General features: G+C 50.7%; 6 protein-coding genes across 6 annotated transcripts; 1 reads left to right on the forward strand and 5 right to left on the reverse strand.

Annotated features, from left to right (window-relative positions):
• Window positions 1-111: 111 nt before the first annotated feature.
• Window positions 112-3,946, reverse strand: BDP81DRAFT_447820 (uncharacterized protein; the record flags this gene model as incomplete). The annotated part of the gene is made up of 2 exons (XM_060592224.1): window positions 112-3,863; window positions 3,928-3,946. 2 exons carry the CDS (start codon window positions 3,944-3,946, stop codon window positions 112-114), a joined length of 3,771 nt encoding a protein of 1,256 aa, XP_060447528.1.
• Window positions 3,947-4,888: 942 nt separating this feature from the next.
• On the reverse strand, window positions 4,889-6,370 carry BDP81DRAFT_422974 (uncharacterized protein). The gene has a single exon (XM_060590042.1). The coding sequence runs from the start codon at window positions 6,264-6,266 to the stop codon at window positions 5,037-5,039; it is 1,230 nt and encodes a 409-aa protein (XP_060447529.1). The 5' UTR covers window positions 6,267-6,370; the 3' UTR covers window positions 4,889-5,036.
• A 169-nt stretch (window positions 6,371-6,539) lies between these two features.
• Window positions 6,540-9,884, forward strand: BDP81DRAFT_193566 (uncharacterized protein). The gene is made up of 2 exons (XM_060582444.1): window positions 6,540-6,683; window positions 6,752-9,884. The coding sequence occupies exons 1-2, from the start codon at window positions 6,603-6,605 to the stop codon at window positions 9,656-9,658; spliced, it is 2,988 nt and encodes a 995-aa protein (XP_060447530.1). The 5' UTR covers window positions 6,540-6,602; the 3' UTR covers window positions 9,659-9,884.
• Window positions 9,885-9,949: 65 nt separating this feature from the next.
• On the reverse strand, window positions 9,950-10,839 carry BDP81DRAFT_447823 (uncharacterized protein; the record flags this gene model as incomplete). Its single annotated transcript, XM_060592225.1, has 2 exons — window positions 9,950-10,630; window positions 10,699-10,839. 2 exons carry the CDS (start codon window positions 10,837-10,839, stop codon window positions 9,950-9,952), a joined length of 822 nt encoding a protein of 273 aa, XP_060447531.1.
• A 613-nt stretch (window positions 10,840-11,452) lies between these two features.
• Window positions 11,453-12,333, reverse strand: BDP81DRAFT_302028 (uncharacterized protein; the record flags this gene model as incomplete). The annotated part of the gene is made up of 2 exons (XM_060583132.1): window positions 11,453-12,109; window positions 12,163-12,333. Coding segments are annotated over 2 exons (828 nt in total), but the record flags the coding sequence as incomplete, so codon positions are not given.
• Window positions 12,334-15,260: 2,927 nt separating this feature from the next.
• BDP81DRAFT_315131 (uncharacterized protein) lies at window positions 15,261-15,843 on the reverse strand (the record flags this gene model as incomplete). The annotated part of the gene is made up of 3 exons (XM_060584064.1): window positions 15,261-15,398; window positions 15,464-15,642; window positions 15,702-15,843. 3 exons carry the CDS (start codon window positions 15,841-15,843, stop codon window positions 15,261-15,263), a joined length of 459 nt encoding a protein of 152 aa, XP_060447533.1.
• Window positions 15,844-17,869: the final 2,026 nt, after the last annotated feature.

Genomic DNA, 17,869 nt, shown 5'->3' on the forward strand with positions numbered 1-17,869 from the left:
TGATCTCAATGTCCGAGGTTACAATGGTTGTCGGCATCTCGGCCCGACGTCCACCCTCCGCCTCTACTGTCATCCTGCTCCCGCTTGCCGTTTGCATCCGGCTCGACTTCGTCATCTTTGACGTGAAGCGCCCAACCAAGAGTGTGTTGCCGTTTGCATCCGGCTCGACTTCGTCATCTTTGACGTGAAGCGCCCAACCAAGAGTGTGCTTCCAAGGGGACGTTTAGCAGGCACGGCGCGACTTGACGATGAAGCTGGCGATGCCGATCCAGAGATGCTTGCACCGGACTCTGCTAGAGGCGGCGTGTCCATCATCTGCACATCATCAGAGAGGTCGTGTTCGACGTGAACTCTTGGTGCGACTTCATCCCCGTCAATAAGAGATCCCAACCACGCCTGGCGAAAGGAAAGACCCAAGGCCAGCGAGACCTCCCTAGCCACACTGTTTCCGACCACTTTCCATTGGTCCTTGGGAGGTCCAAGTAGGACCTCGTGGTCTCGGAAGCCTTGGGCACGCCGGGCTTCCATGACGGTCAAAACGCGATCCTGTTCCCAATGCATGACGAATCCGATGCGGGCATCCGTAGGTGCGGGAACCGTCGTAATCGTTGGCATGACCTTGCCTGGTAAAGCTCGTCCCCAGGAGTTGGAGATCGAATCATTAACCCTCTCACCTTTCTCCGGGAAGAGGCTCCTCTCCGCCAGTGTCATGACTCCTTCCCCTTTATCCCATGTTTTGCGAAAATTCATTCCGTAGGGGTGCATGGGGATGACACCCATCTGCGTGCGTAATCTTTTAGTGACACCGACGGCGACTCTGTGGTCGGGAAAGTTGATGGAATAGTCTGCCTTTCCATCCATAATGTCAGGCAAATCAGCCGTCGCCTCTCGTGCGCTGACAAACTTGAACGGGGTAGGCATTACCAGCCGGTCGACCATTGAGTCGCCGTTTGGGATCCAGCCCAGTCCTCGGCTGCGAATCCTATCCGTATAGTGGGAATGAGAGTGGAGAGGCATGTCGGGAAGAGCGAGGTTAGGCGCAGCAAAGCATAAGAAAATCCGGCTTCGACTTTGAGGCGATCCGTAATTCCAAGCATCCAACAAGAAGACCTCTACTTGGTAGCCGAGCCCGACGAGGGCGCAAATCAACTGGCTGAACACATCCTCGCCTCGGCGTCCCTTCGGCTGAAGGATCTCCATGACATTCTCCAGCAGGCCATAGCGAGGTCGGTACGTGTCAACGAACGAAGCAAAAGCTGCCACAAGTGACTGGTTCTTGCGCTGCTCGGGGGTGGCCTTGTCAATTGTCAAGCGTGAGAAGCCAGGGCAGGGACTACCACCGGAAACGAAGTCGACCATCCCGATTTCAGGGACCTTTTCGCTGAAATTTCCTTGAAGAGCAAGTCGTTGAAGGTCGTCAATCGATCCGGCGAAAGGGTGAACGGTATTGGTAGCATTGGCCATGTAAGTGTGGATGGCCTTAATGTTGATGTCGTTGGCCCAGTTCATCTCGATAGCCCCGCCTTCTTCAAGGCCGCGACCAAAGTTTCCACCTCCACAGAAGAGGTCGAAGCCCCGAAGCTTGTGGAATACTTTCTGGGGATTAAATGCCTGTCTAAGCGATGAAATTGGAGCATCGTCAACGGAAACCATGGCGCCATCCTGCCATCGCTGCGTTATGAAGAAGGCATTGCCCACCCCGTTCCGATCGTATGGTGGTGGTATCTTTTCTCCTAGACTGAAGACTCGGACGAGACACCTACCATGAATCTTTCTCTGCTTCAGAGTAAATATCTCGTCGGTGTAGACTAGTTCATTCGGCGGAACATTCATGTCAGGCTGCAGACGATGTCTGCGCTCCAGGCGGCGGAACGTTGCTACGCCGTCGGCGTTGGGGAGAGCTGTCAACTCGCAGGGCTCGGCTGTGGCGTCATCTGACTCTAGGCTTACCAGCAAGGTATCACCAACTCGGTAAGGAAACTCCAGTAAATCTCGGCGGTGAAGGCATCGCAGATGGTTCTCCTTGAAGGTAATCCACCTGCGCTCCTGGTGGAGGTAGGTTTGGCGGCAAAAGAATTCCGCATCAGTTCCAGACGAGCCTCCCCAGTCTACTTTGTGGACCCCCAATACCTCGTCCTCCTTGATCTTTCCAACGGAAGAATCGCCGCAGGTGCAGTGGTCCGACAGGAATAACTCGTTGTTCCAAGGATACCTCATGGTGCCGCAGAGCGTATGCGTAGGGGTATAGATCCAAATGACGTCAAAACTCTTCTGTCGCGAGTTGTGGACATGATGAACTTTCTGAACGAGCCCGAACCAACAGTCGACGTCATTGAATCCGGTACCATCTTCTCGAACCCAGTGGTCTTCGTTGTCGTCTCTGTGGGTTGAAACCACATCTCCAACTCGCACTTCCTGTCCAGGCTTCTCAAAGACGTCCTTGGCTGTCGTGTGAATTCTGGTAGCCTCCTCCAAGCCCAGGCCCCTGATGACGCCCTTCCGGAGCTTTTCCACGTTTGCGCTCGGACTGTTTGCCACCATCATCGGCCCACAGGGTAAATGATGGAACAGGTCGTTGATATAAGGAGTTACCACTGTTTTGGGTATATTAGCTGGCTTGTGTCTTTTTGGAGTCGGCGTTGGCGACGGTGAAGCTTGTGGCGTGGAAGCGTCACTGTCAGCGGTCTGGAGCGTCTTGTTCTGCTTATCGGCGAATGCAGTGAACTCGCGAATCTCTCTCCAGAGATATATCGTTGTGGCTTTATGGTGCCCAAGGACCCCGTAAGCTTCCTTATAGATGAATTCGACATTCGGCACAATTGCTGTGCAAAAGTCCTCTCCGGAATATTGCCGCCGCCATTTGGAGAAAGCATTCGAGTTACCATGCGTCTCCGCGAGCCATTGAGAAAAGTTGGATCGGAAGTCACGGAACGTCACGCGACGGCGTTGCTCGATAGCCGCAGAGAGATAGTCTACTACATGCTTCGCGAGATCTGCAATCCAGAGAAACCCAGCATGATAGCGTCGGTATTCTGGCGCTGGACTTCCAAGACGATAGTAAACATCTGAGCCTTTCTTGTCGGCGATGGCAACGTTATATTTGGAACGTATCCAAATCTCAGAGCCGACTGTGGCCTCGGAAACCCCGTAGTTGCCGATAGGCAATTCGTCGAAAGGTATTTGCCTAACAAAGAATCGCTTATCCCCCACTGACAAGACACCATCGACGTACATCTGAGTGCATGCGGTCTGAATACTCAGATGTTGCAGGGGGCGCATCTCGCAGGGATACCGTCTCTCCTCGTAAAGCTTGCCACCCGGTACCGTAGCGTCAATGTACACGGCGAAGTCTTCAATCTCAAAGTCAATGAAGTCTTGCTCGTCTCCATCGTCACTGTTCTGCCGCGTCTCTTGCAACAAAGACCGCACCGCTACCCATTCTCGTTCGCTGAGTCGCGGCTCTTCGCCTTGGTAAAGACTCGCCGGTCTGGTAAGCGTGCTGGAGGGAATGTCGATCGATATGTTCCGCGGAGGGTTGATGGTCATCGCCGGTAGAATAGTGCCTATCTTTTTGCCATGTTGGTCGAAGATGGGCTGCTTCTGTAACGGAGCTTCCGGTACAGCGTCGACAGGCATCGGCGGTCCTGGAATTTGTGCTGGGGATAACTCATCATCGATGAATGATGGTGGTGCTTCCAAGGCTTGAGAAGGGACGTGATCGTCAAAGTTGGAGACCTCATTGCCTAGCTCGGGCTCCCCCTCATCGACTTCATTGTCATAAGCGGCGAGAAAGGGATCCGCAAGCAGATCTAGGTCTTCCTCCCAATCGTGAGGTAGACCGCCGTCCAAATCCTCCATTTCCTCTTGGGTAAACGTTAGTGAGATGAATACGAGCCAACATGATGTGAAAAGACAAAGAAAACATACCAATAAGCGGTGGAGGCATGGTCGATTCGGCACCGCGAGGCGAGGTAGGCGCGGCCCGGGTGTCGCACACGCATTAAACCCCTGCCTGGTGGGTGCTTTATTTGCCGAACAATGCTGGAGAAGGATCGAGGCTCAATTGTGTGTTGCGATAAGTGATCGAGACCCTATAGACAGGAATGGCCAAAATAAGGTTGGCGATCTAGTCGCGTAGGCGAAGTAGGCTCGGTCGTTAAGCGCGATGTTGTACCCGGAAGGTATTTGACCAAGTAATATTGGGATGCCTAGGTGGAGGAAGAGTTGAATGAAGACCCTCGAGCTAACCAAGTTAGGTAAGATTACTGGGTTGAAATGTGCTAAGTCGCGACGAGCAATGAAAGGCGAGGTACCTGTAGCTAGGTAGTTTCCTTCTCCAGGGAAAAGGGCCTAGCAGAGATAGAAGGTACTGGACGGCGTAGGTAGGTAGGAGAGGAAGATCTGATCTTGAGAAGACCTGAAAGTACTTCGTAGATAGTCTCGCTAGAGGGACACCGAAAAGGGCAAAAGTCTGGAAGAGTTCACCTGGAAATAGAGCTTGGTATTCAGAGCAATTGTTTACTTTCAGCCATTGTACAACAATTGTCGATGAATCTAATTGGGTAAGCGCAATCCCACAATTGGTGCCATGCTGTTGCCGTTCCTGCAGCGGCTAGCGCAGGGTCTCTCGGAATCTCGAAAGTGACTTTGCACAATCCATGTACCTTAAGGTACCTTAGCATGAGCATGTTCAACTAGGACTACTTATTCGCGGGTCGGATCAGACTTTCGAGCATCAGGCCCTTTTAGTAGAAGAAACATGTAGAAGTAGTTTAGGGACTTCTCATGAGCCGTTCTTTGGTGATAACTAACTTACTAGGTATCTCAAGTACCTCAGCTACGAACTGAAGGAATGTCACCTCCTGTGCCTTATATGAAATGAGCAAAAGCCGAGGCAAGCCAATTATGCAGGACATTGTGAGTGTCTTCATATCCAAATTGGACTGAATGCACATATCTTGGAAACCTTGTTTAATCATAGAGTTGGGTATCTTTTTAAAGTTCAACAGCATAACCTAGTTCGAATAAACACAATCCTAGGCTTCCACTTTATCATCCTCCTTTTCTTCTCTGTACTCGAGCACAATCCTCCTAACCTCGAAGACGACCTCGACAGCAATAAGGATGATGATGATCCACTCCAGCCTCGTGCTATGCTGCTCGCTCGACATCTCCCGCAGAACACTCGCAATCTCTTGCGCGTAGTCCATCTTCTGGTTCAAAGTCCGGATTCGTACGTTGACGTCCAGCGCCCGGCCAACCTGCTCATAGTAGCCTTCCAGACCCAATTCGGAGCGGCTGTCCCAGAAGATGTCTGGAAGAGAGTCAGTGAGTTCTGAATAGTGATTCAGCCTCGCGCGGAGGCTCAACAGCTCGCCCGTCTTTTGCAAGATGAATTTCCTGCCCAAGGGTAGGCCAGAACCCTTTGATAGCACGGAAGGAATCTTTCTGGTGCTCTCAAAGTAAGCCGTCAGCGCGGTTTCCAGCACTGCAAGCTTTGTACTCCGGGCCAGTCCAGAAGAAAACGCAATCTTGGCGAGGGTTGTATCGAGCCTATCACCGTCTCGTTCTTCGAGTTTTGTGCCCAGGACTACGATGTCACCCTTCATACTGCTCGTCTCCTTGCTCGGATCAGACACGTACTCCAGGTCCTCCATCTCCCGAAGAGCCGGCTTCAGCGGCGTTTCTGCCGCATTCAGCAACTGCTTCGTGACAACATCTGGTGGCAGGGCCCAGGTTACAATGGTCCCCGAGGGGAAAACGAAGATATCACCGCCATTGACGCCTCGCGCGTGGACCACCTCGCTCGCCTCGAACCCGCTCTGGTACGGATCAATGTCAAACCCATGCGCCCGGAGAATGTCCAGAACCGTTTTCATATTGAAAGCTTCGGCAACACACACGGCGCTTATCAGTGTGGGTGCAGATGCATCCACCACCTCTGCAGGCACCTCTCCTGGTTCTCGTTGCGCCGGTCGCTGGGCGATGATCGCTACGCGTCGTAGGGAGTTCTTTGCGCCGGCGGAGCGCACCCCCTTACGCTTTGGTGCTGTGAGCTGAGACGAATCGTCATCTTCTTGCCTCGGTGGCCTCGCGGTCGGCTCGCCAGTGTTCTGGGAAAGGTAAACGTTCGAGGTGAAGAAAGTCCGCTTCCGAGGCATGCTCGCTGGTGTTGTGACATGGAAGTATCGCTGGCGGGGCATGGAGCGAGCGGTGTGCAGCCCCCGACTGAGCGAAGACGCTATCTTGAAATGAGAAGGTCGCATTTTGAGATTCTGGGCACCATTGAGCAATTCCTAGACACAATGACAAAGAGAAGAAAAACAACGTTGCTTCACAGCTTTCGCAGATGGGACTTGTTGGTTTCTAAGTAACTTTACTCCGTAGGTAGGTTAAGGTACACCAAGCAGGGATCTTTTTTCTTATCGATTGAGCTTCCTTATCGCACGTGATGCACTGCGTAAAGCTTCCCGCATTCGCGACGTTCGGCCCCGGACCTTTTTTTCTATGGAACTTCATTAAGCTCCCCTAAGGTCAACGTTAAGTAGTCTCGCAGCATCTCAATCGTGGGATCTCGAGGTTTCACTAGCGAAGATGGGGCAATGCGGCCGCCGCCCATTTCCAGATCACACGGTATTGTCCTGACCAGGGGCCGATGGGTGCTTGGCCGCGACTGGCAAGCTGTGAGTACTACCTCCATCCTTGAAAGCTCTCTCAGTATCGTAACTAACATGGTCCTTCTTTCAAGCAGCTATCCCAACGGCACAACTACCAGCCCAGCCATACTGCCGCCGCAATACAGCAAACACCTTCTTGGCAGCTAATCCAACCGTTCAGACGCCCCTCCCAGTCACATGAAGCGCCGAAATCCCCAACTCGGCGCGATTCGATACGGATTGTGCGCCATGAGCGATCGATATTCTCAGACTTACTCCTTGCCGATGCTGCCGACCTGTATCGCCTCCCGTCCGAAACACCCTCCGAATCTAAGCTATCCAATCTGCGGTTCCTAGCACAGTTGAGGTCCCCTCAGCTCAGCGTCATCACTGCACAGGAAATCCTCCGTCAGATCCCAGAGCTCAGATCAGATATTGCGCGTCTACTATGCAACAGTCGACAATGGCAGGCGACTCTACGACAATTGTCAGCGAGAGGTCATACACAGGCGAACGTGTCTAATTGGGCTTGGATAATTATCCCGCGCGATCCGGACAAGAGGGTCGAAAGATTTCTGAGCAGACCAGGTCACAAACCCCTCTTCGTCTTATTCTACCTGCTCACCAGCAGGCCGTACTTTCAAAGCTCTGAATCCTTGTTGGGACTGCTGAGATATTGTAATGAATGGTATGCGGAACGACGCAAGTCGTCCGACAATGCGCCACAGGCCTTTGACTTGGACTCCGTAATTACACCGGTTTTATTCGGCAAATTACTCGACAAACTGTGTCAGCATGCGAGCAGACTGCAGCCCGACGCATTGCCTGATATCGCAGAGCTCTCAGTGGCGTACATCAAAATTCTCCCGCATGGACATCGTCACCCAGACAAGGCGTACAGGCTACAATGCCAGGCGCTCAATCGCGCTCTACAGGCTGTATCAGTCGTATCGAAAAAGTCTCCATATCAGTACAGCTCTTACAACTGGACAGCTGTGACTAAGCTTCTGTCGCTATCATCCACCTCGGAGAAGACCTTGATCATTGAGGAAGAGAGCTATCGGGCGATTCGGCAAGTCTTGCTAGCATCACCAAAAACAGCTTCGGAACGAGATACGGCCAGCACTCTTGCCAGTCATTGGCCCCCACATCGGATTATGCGAGATGGTATGGAAGAGAAAGCTGGTCCCGAAGCCTACCAAAGCCGAGTTGTCAAGGCCGGTGTGATGATGCAAGAGGGTGGATACAGCAAGAAGGACTTCGACTTGATTACGGATATCCTAGGTGGCATGGCTCCTGATGGCTCACCGACGGTGCAGACTAGGGCGAATTACCCGCGCCACCTTCGTGTTGAGCAAGGTGCATGGGCAGCTCAGATTCGGACGACTCGAAATGCACAAGAAGCTTGGGCACTATTCAAACATCCCCCAGAATCAGGGATGAAACCAACATTTGAGGTGTACAGAGAATTGATAGCCAAGCTCTCTGCGAAGCCAGCAAAGGCCGGACATCACAATCTTCCAGGAGATGGAAGGGAGGTTTTCCCCTACAACGATGAGAACCTTAGCGACTTTGAGAGGGCGCGGACCAACCCGCCTAGCATTCGCAGAATTGTGGAAGAGATGTATGCCGCGGGTATCCCCATCCGTGGACCCTTCTTGGCTGGACTGATCAAGCAATCACCCAGCGTCGATATTGCTTTGCATCATGTCGATTGCAGTAGTTTGGATGAGGGACTCAAAGGCAGCATCAGGCAGAGCCTGAAAGACTACCAGGGTCTCACGGGGAATGCGTTGATAAACCCGCCTCACGACATACTACATGCATTCATCGACCTACTTTGTCGCCTCCAGCCAAATCGAACATCGAATACACCGCCACACATCTCCAACAAGAGCATGTATAGTATCCACTACGCCTTTCAACTTGCGCAAATGGGCTGGGCTTCAGCCGATGTCTCTGGCCGGGCGCCATGGGAGACAATACTGTTCAATTTGGGCAGATCAAACATCATGGTCAGCAACAGCATGCCCCGAGAGAACAACATCGAAGTGCTGCATCTGGCAATCAAAGCCCTAAAAATGGCTGAGGGACATTCCGGGCTCAGTCTCAACATGGTCACTGCATTTGCCAGTGTATTGCGAAAAGCGGTCCAACCCCGACTGGGCGCCTTGCTTGCCAAGGATGCGGCCAAATCGCCAGTTAATTCTGAAGAACAAGAAACGGGCGAAACAGAACCGAGAAACCCACGCGTAGAAGACGCGGCTGTTTCACGGACTCTAGACGAAGATGAAGAATTTCTGTCGCTATATCAAGAGCAGAGCAACAAAGTAAAGATCCCCAAGGGCCGCGTCTTGCGGCTTCCTGGCTCTTTCAGCAAGCTATCACATCGCCAACTCCTCCACCCCATCTTCCAACGCGAAGAGCTGGGCCACGGCCAGACGCCCATCGAGACAGTCCAAAAAGCGTCGAGCCAACTCAAGGCCGCGTGGAGAGCACTCGCCACCCTTGGTCCGGCGTCCAACCCCGACGTGAACAAGCTCGTGACGGCAGCGACGATCAACACGTACATGCGCACACTCGCGTTCCTCGGCGACCGCGAGGAGATGGTGTTGCTGATGTGGTGGGTCGTTCGCGAGTGGACTCCCAAGGCCGGCGGGGACCTTTCGCTGGCGCACGCGCGGTATCTCACGAGGGCATTCCGTGCGTTTCGCGCCTACGCGGAGCCGTTGCTCGATCAGGAGATGGTGAGTGCTCTACGAGAGGAGGTTATGGCACAGAGCGGTAGCAGGAACGGGGGGCCGATGCACTGGCCGTCTGACGAAGAGGTGGAAGAGTATATATACGAGGGTGAATGGGGCAACCATCAGAATCTGCACGAGGTCATCAAGCGTGGCCTAGCCTTGAAGCAAGAGCTGCCTGGGCCTGAGGAAGAGGTGCGGGAGAACGAGACATCTGACGAGAAGTGTCGGATGGGGGTTGGACGTGTAAGATATGTATAATCATACCCACTACATGATGGGAACCTACAACAGGAAGGGCCAATGTGCAAGGCGTCGTGTATCAAAAAGGATAGAATCGGGGAATCCTTGGATAGATACCCAATCATACCAACACCAAAGTTAAGTCGTGTGTATAGAAGCGATCAATGTAATCTTGATCACATGGTTATGAGAAGCTGAGGATTTGTCTATTAATCAAAGCATTGCCAAGTCTATTTTCCTCTCCTAAACCAAGCAGCGTGTCCATGTTTGGCTCATGTCCCGTCCTTATGTGTCCAACGAACCGAGCGACTACTCGATGCTCTCTCTGAGGCGCTTAATCACGGGCATCTCGTCATCGCCATCCTTGCGCTTCTTGGAAGTCGCGCTCACAACTTGCAGAGGCGTGCTCCGCGTGGAGTCCAAGGCAGGTGCCGCGGGAGACAGGCTGTAGCCTCCGGAAAGTTCGCCGAGCTCGGTCTTGCCAACATAATGTGTCAAGCTCTTCTCCCTCTTGATCGCACGTAGCTCTTCAGTTGTGTGCTCGAGTAGAAGGCAAGCCAGGCGGGGGTGGCGGAGCAGGAGATCCTTGAGTCTGTTACGCAGACCAGCGTTCGTCTCGTACTGTGGCATGATCATGTGCAGAGCAATCTGTAATCCCTCTTCATCATGGTAAGTGCAAAGGACGTAGTGGACGGTTTCGACAAATTCTGCGTGGTTGCCGAGAGTAGACGCGATGCTCAAGAGAGCGGTCTTGGCTTGATCGCGGAGTTGGGTGATGTTATACGCCTTTGCTCGAGCCAGGACACAGGCGGTGAGAAACATGCTGTTATCGCTGTAGTCAAGTTTGTCGGTCGTGCCTTCCGCGTTTGTCTCGAGGCTCCGTGGTCTGTCGATGCTGCAGGGAATGTTGATGGGCTTGTATGTGCCGGAGTACATGTACTTGAGGATTGCCTTGATGCTGTATGCCCCGGTGAGGACGAGACGTCCGTTCTACAGGTGTTTTATTAGCAAAGATTCCTTCATGAATGCTTCATACAGCTAGAGCGGCCTCGACTTACCACCAAAGGCAACTTTTTCCAGTCCTCGCACTGGCTGAAGACGATACACTGATGACAGTGAAAGACCTTCCCGGACGCCTCGATCGTCAGGTCGCTCCACTGGCTGGAGTTGTATAGACTGCTAAGGTCAATACCCGCCATTCTGAATTTTCTGTGTATGTAGCTTGAAACTTTGAACGTTTAGTTGAGCGAGCAATGATTCTCTACGGTATGATGTTTGAGAGAGAAATCAAGCTGGAAGTGATATGAATGAAAAGATATCAGTTTTTATAAAGCGATTTGCAAGTTTTCCTTTCCCCTCGTTTGGTTTGTCTGATCAAATATGAGAGAGGGCCGAGGTGAGAAGGAGAAGAAGGATGAGGAAGAGGAAGAGGAAAAAGAAGAGAATCAGTGGAGAGGAGGGCTTTTTATTGACGCAGAGAGCTCATTCCTGCTCACCTCACATTCAGAAGGAAGTAGTATATCGTTCTTTCTCGAATATCAACTCGGGAAGAAGTGGCGATTCTCGGAAAGTAGTTAGAGCCAGATCGTGATATGATTGCACTATTACTCTGTGATAGACCCTATTGTGGAAGATCTCAGGAACAGCGCGAGACTAATGATAGGTCTAATCATAGAGTCCAGCTCCTTCTTCGCCAGCGAATACCCCAAAGCTCTTGCCCTTGTTCTTGAATCAACCCGTCCTTCCTGCCCGGATCCCCATCACGAACTAGATCTCTCCTTCTCGTTCCGCGTATTGTTCAGCGCCATGAGAAGAAGAGCGACTTCGTTTCTTGCTGCCCTGAACAATTTTGAACTCAAAACTGTCGTCGCGGATCGCCTCTCCCTCTCTCCTCTCCCGATCACGCTCAACTTCGGCCCAAAAGTCATCAGCTCGGTATCCCCGAGTTCGAAGGTCGGAGATCTCGTCCTCAGCTTCGATGAGATCCTTTCGGGTTTCGGCCAGAGCGTCCAAGCTTGCTTCCATTGCGTCGAGGGCAAGCTGCGGGTATTTGAGCATGGTGGGCTGCAGTCGATCCTGCAGCCGACTGCTTATCAGACAGTTCTCTGCAATGGTTCTTGCAATCCTTGCGAGATGGTTGGGGAATTCTGGGTGTTGGCTACACGTCTCGTAGAGCTCGTCGACCATGCCGGGGAAGTCGACGTGGTTTGTGAGTTGTTTTGCTGCCTTACACAACGCCTCCGCCGCTTCCCTGTATAGACCGACGAGCCACAGTTCATGTGCCAGCTGCATGGCGTGGATCGACCAGTACAACGAGTGAGGCTGATCGAGATGACCAGCCTCATTCGCTCGCTGGGTCGCTACCTCGTACTGTGCCTCGTACTTTCCAGAGTACAAATATCGCAACACAGTACCGAGGGCTTTGCCATCATGGTCGAGATGGGCGATGTCAACTCCGTTTTTTTGGTTCTGTAAGGTACGTTATTAAAAGAGGTCATACGAGTACTGGGCAAATGGCTTACCAATGGTCCAATAGAAGCCACCACGTCTCTCAATCTCGAACATTGGGTGAAGACGATATTGCGATGAACGGAGTGCTCGGTCTCAACTCCATCATCGGCATTGGTGGTGATGAGTCTGAGGTCGCTGTATTCGCCCGACTCCAGCAGGGAGGAGAGATCCAGATCGCCCATGGTTGCTAGAAAAGAGACGAAAGAGTTGTGTGGAATTTAGGGTGATTAGGCTGAAGGGTCTTCGAGTCGTCCAGCGACTTCTTCCGAATGTAGTCGGTAAAGAAAAGAGACTGAAAGAATTTCAAAAATGACGAGCCTGCGGAACGAAAGGCCGATTGGTGAGATGTCTTTGAATGTTGGCCAGCAACGAGATAAAACAGAAACAAATAAGGATTGTGAGATTGAATAATGAGACCATCGACGAATAGGTTGAAAGAGCCTAGGGTATGGGTAAGGGACGAAAGGACAATTATTGAGATAACGTTGGTAAAGGATACAAGCGTGGGCCCGTGGATTCGGTGCCAGTAACCCTAGGAAGAAAGAAATTATCAGACAAAGCGGTGAGTTGAAGATTTTGAGGATTGGGTGAAAATCAGAAGGGGAAGGAGCAGGTCTGCCTTTCAGTTTGTTCCTTCCTTTTATGTGACTTATCGCGATGCAAGATACATGGCTTTTGACCGCGTATGTTCAAGTGATGAACCTTAGGTCGGCAAGCATCACTCAGTTAGATTCGACTTCTGACCGGAGCCTCTGCCTGCCTTGAAACTCTGTCTACCACATCTCTGACCCCATCATAAATGTGAGCTGGCAAGTCCACTTGAATTCAATGTAAGCACCGTACATTGTCCAAACCATTGGTCATACGATGTATTCCCGCAATGATCCGCAAGTTCTATAGAGCCGGGCCCGAGGACGAGAAGCATCATCCCCCGAACCTCACCGTTCTGCGATGGAGTCAGGCCAGTCAGTCATACGACTCAATCGACACACCTCAGTGTCAGATCAACTGTCTTAGTGTTTTTGAAGAATGTATCAAATTTATCAATCTTCTACTTCTGATAACGTGAATGATAAGCGAGTGAGACAGACAAGCGAGTGAGACACAAAACTGCGCCGATGAGATAAACTGGCTTCCATATCAACATCAACAGCATCAATTCAATTCAAACTACTCATAATCCTCATCTTCAGACATCTCTTCAATAAACTGGCACGTTCGTGAATTGTGTCCCGGGTGACCACAAACGCCACACCGTCGCTGACCTGTCTCGGCCCTCAGTTTGCGACCACTAGTACGACGCATTTCCTCCTGAACCTGCGCAGTCACATCTTTCTGTGACTGTATATCTGCTGCGTCAGCTACAGTAAGACTTCCTCCATGTTGTAGGCGTGTTTTCTTAGTTCTCCGTCGTCGACTGAGTTGGTTATTCTCGTCTCTAAGAATCTGTACCTCAGATCTAAGTAAGGCTACTTGGTGCATGATGCCTCTTGTACCTTTAGAAAGTCGTTCAACAGCCTCGCAAATAGAGGTTGGGGAGCTGATTTGGTGACGAGTGATCCGACTCTTAATAAAGTTGGATTGAGAGCTTGCCTCTACTGGGTTGTTTAGTGTCCTTGAAACCCAAGGCGGAGGTGTCTGTGGTAGTGATGCTGGAGGCGTTGGAGTGTGTAGCCGGATATCCAGCTTTGATAGGACGCTTTCTGCACTCATAGGAACAAGCCCAGCTCCTCTAAAACCCCCTTGGATGTTTTTTTCAGTCATCGCTTGACTAAATGCGCTGCGATATGCAGGAAAGAAGTCCTCCTTTGAGATGTGGGTTACGCCCCGCCGCATCTTATCCTCAATTTGTTGCCCATACGCCGTCTTTAGCGGACCAAAGCACCCAACGTCAAGGGGCTGGAGTAGATGAGACGAATGAGGCGGCATACAAAGTGTAACGATCTTGTTTGCCTTGCAATATAGCTCAAAGTCTGTTGAGTGGTGACTTTCGTGCCCGTCGACGACGAGGAGGCGATATTGGCCTCTCAAACGTGGTTTCGTATGAAGATCATAGTGCTGGATCCAATCTAGGCCTCTTTCATTTGTTTTCCATTCGTTTTCTGACGTCGCAATGACCCAGTCGTCCGGGAAACCTGACTCTGTATACCAGGTTGAGAGGTGATATTGGCCTGCAACGATGATGTACGGCGGGACGTTATAGCCTTGCGAGTTGATGGCTTGAATCACTGTAACCCATTCTCGATTACCAGGCTGCGCCATTTTTGTGTTTGAACGCCTTTCAGTACTTGTGACAACCATGCCAGATGCAATCTGGCCCATCATAAAGCCAGTCTCATCAAAGTTGTAGATATCAAACTCATCGATACCATACTTCGCGATTGTGTTCTTCACAAGAGCGAACCAGCCGCGAATAGCCTCTGCATCCTCGCATTGGGCCCTCTTGTAGTCGTACCTCCGAAAAAACCGCGTCCGCAATTGTGGTTGTCGTTTGACGAAGTTTAAGGCCCAGCGCTTCCCAACCGGAGGCGCGTCGCGATCAGCAAGCAGTCGATCAGCCATTTCTTCCACACCACGGATCCGGGGAGGGAATGATCGGGCATCTAGATCGAGAATGTGATCAACTAACGTCTGCTCTTCTAGCAAAGTAAGATTCCTCGAGTTCGGTATCCTGTCGCTTCGAGATGTAGAGCCCTTCAATCGTCGACTCAATGTTGCATGGCTGACCGAGTAGATCGTAGCTGCAGCCCGTGCACTAAGCTCTGGATTGATTCTGATAGCTTGAAGGGCCAGCTGTATGCCTGACTCATTACTTCTGGATGCCATGATGTGTTGTGGAAGAAACGTCTCCATTTGTGTTGAAGCATCATCGGCGCAGTTTTGTGTCTCACTCGCTTGTCTGTCTCACTCGCTTATCATTCACGTTAATCATAATAGTAAAGTCCCGGGATGCAAAAGAGTGTGTCGAATGTTATGTAAGATGCCCTAGAAGAAGAGCGATATGGATCACAGTCAACGTCTGACAGAGAGACAGACATGAATCTGATACTAGAGCAATGAATAAGTGGGAAGCTTGCGACAGCTAGCTTGCCGTTCTGTCCTGATAATCTTAGAAGTCTCGGAGGGTGTCGCCGAAGAGCGCAGCCAAGTTTCCAATGTCGACCCCAACGAAGCTCTTGAAGATGCCACCACCAAACGAGCCCAGCTTATTGCCCAGCTTGGACTTGACGCTCGCAACGAATCGCCACTAATAAAACGTTATTGGCTTCTGAGCTGCATACTTCTAGGTAAATGAATTGGCCAATTGCTTACCTGGAAGGCGTTCATACTCTTGTCATGATAGACAATCCAGCGTGAAGTTTTCTCGTCATTCTGGCCGTACTGGAAGGAGGTGACAACGACTACAGTGAACTCAGGTTCTCCTGCAGCCTGCTTCTGCTTGAAGGCGTCAAGGTAGGTTGTCTGGATGAAGAGGACGCTCTCCTGGTCTCCTATAGCAGCAGTCAGTTTCGAGATTGACTCATGCGATGGACGATTGTTATCAACACACCCTGGCTCTTATTGATGAAGGGAACAGTGTAATACTCCTGCGAACGTTGCTTGAAATTCTGCTGCAACTCAACAGTGACCTTGTTCTTGTCGATCTCACTGGCGGAGACGAAGATCTTGTTGCCTTTCTCAACGACGCCCATTTTGAATATGATGTGTGGTAATGGATTGCTGAGAGGAAGAAGTTGTTGTAGAAGTTTAACAGATACTCAATGAAGTTGTTTGATGGCTGGTGCAGAAAATACACCTTGGATTGCAGGGCGGCCTCTTGGTTTTATAGTTTTCCATCGTCATAAGAGCGGTTTGCTAGAGCGTGTGGCTTTCCACAGACTCCTTCTGGCTGAGGCAACGATCTCACATGCGGTTCCAAATGCGTCACAGTGGGAAAGGTCTTGTATCTTCTGAATCAACATCATCGCGTCGCCCTCACATCATCAGGCAGCCTCATTCTGTCTGTGACGCAGAATCGATGGCGGCAGTTGCAGACATCGTATCATTTGCCGCTTCCAGACTGTCACAAATCACCTCCGTCCTCGCTAGCTGTCTTCTCAGCTTCTGGTCGTATTTCATGTCTCAATTCTTGCAGGACTCAGCTCTCCATTATGGACTGATCAATTCCAAAAGAACTGAATAGACCAGTCTCGACGTCGAGCCAGACATGGCTTGTTGTAAGCCCCTTGGCCAAACTCACGAACTTAATACAAAAAGACTACTCATCTTCCTCTTCCGGCCATTCATCATCATCTTAGTCGCAATGAGCTTTTTAGCTCTTGCTAGGTTGTCTCGCTCATCACAATATCGATTCAGAACGAGGCCGCAAAATGTTTGCATGACTTAGATACAACAAGCAGATCAGCAGTTTGTGATAGTGGAATGATGGAAAGGCTCAATTTGCCATAAACTTCACAGACCAAAATAGTGGCCAAATTTGAATTGAATTCAAAATATTCATCACAGTTCAATTGGCGTCTTGTGTATCCATTTGGCTTACAGTAGGCCGTTGAGGACAGACAAGGTCGCATGTTCTGTTTGCATTGCCCACCTCTGCATAGCATGGTTTTCGCTTGATTCTCGAAGGTACTTGATCATTTGTTGATTCATAGCACTTCTCGTGTGTGATTCTATCGGTACTTGTATGTAGTCACTTTCTCTCAAGCGTTTACCCTTGATGTACATTCGGTGGGGAGTGGTACGACAAGAAGGACTACTGACAACGCGTGCACCCCATGCAATCCTGCTGTTGAACTTACACTCATGTTTGATTGCTTACTGCCTTCATTTCACGATACAGAGTGAAATTAGTTTATGGAGCTCAGAATTTCAGTTTGGTGATTGATGTTGGCTCCTTCAGATGTGGCTGGCTGAGGCAAACCCCGCAAGTTCACACATCTATCTAGGGCTACTTTAGTCGTCCACACGTCTCACTCTAGGTAGCCATGCTATGACACCAAGTGATATCCGCTGGTTTCCGTAAACCATGGGTCAGAACATGGCAGAGTGGAGTTATTAACTTTCGTTGAGTAGTCTTTCCGAGGCCTGAGCCTTTCAGAAGTAGCTGTTGACTCACTTCTAAGTCACCATCTTCCAAGGCGATGCAGCGACTTGCTTATGGCAGCTGTGATACCGAGACCGGAGACTGTTTAATGTTGGGTGCTCAGAGCTCAGGCGTTGGATCTGCCATGGTAGGTCGTTTTCTGATTCAGGCGATAAAGTTGAAGGCAAGTTTGGCTGAAAACAGGTTGCGCCAAGTTGGTGATGTGAAAGTGACTTGATAGGTTTCCCATCTCATCACATCTTCGAAAACTCAAGGCGCGCTGAAGTTAAATATCACTTGGCAACGAGGGTGCTCGGAGGAATTATTCAATGGCCTCATCCTCATCTCTCGTCAACATAATCATCCAAGTTCGCAGTCAGTTTCATTTTCAGTCAATTGTAACTTCTTCTCATGAAATTAACATGAATTCTCACAATAATGGCGCCGGTAGTTACAGGCAGAAATTACCGCTGTATACATCCTACGACGTGACTGTTTGACAATGGAAATACCCATATGTAGTTTGTCTGGAGTTGTGAGCTTCATACCTTTGAAGCCAGGCAGAAAACAACGTCGACGTATTGACGCTCAACGCAGAGAGGTGGAAACACCCCCTTTCAAGCCAGACCTGATGC

Source organism: Colletotrichum phormii, assembly GCF_030913505.1.
Source record: "Colletotrichum phormii strain CBS 102054 chromosome Unknown BDP81scaffold_6, whole genome shotgun sequence".
Classification (NCBI taxonomy): Eukaryota; Fungi; Ascomycota; class Sordariomycetes; order Glomerellales; family Glomerellaceae; genus Colletotrichum; species Colletotrichum phormii.

Bases quoted from the DNA above. Each gene is read 5' to 3' on its own strand.
- BDP81DRAFT_422974 (XM_060590042.1), bottom strand. From the start codon at position 6,266: ATGCGACCTTCTCATTTCAAGATAGCGTCTTCGCTCAGTCGGGGGCTG.
- BDP81DRAFT_193566 (XM_060582444.1), top strand. From the start codon at position 6,603: ATGCGGCCGCCGCCCATTTCCAGATCACACGGTATTGTCCTGACCAGG. The intron at 6,684-6,751 runs GTGAGTACTACC...TCTTTCAAGCAG, and splicing joins TTGGCCGCGACTGGCAAGCT to CTATCCCAACGGCACAACTA.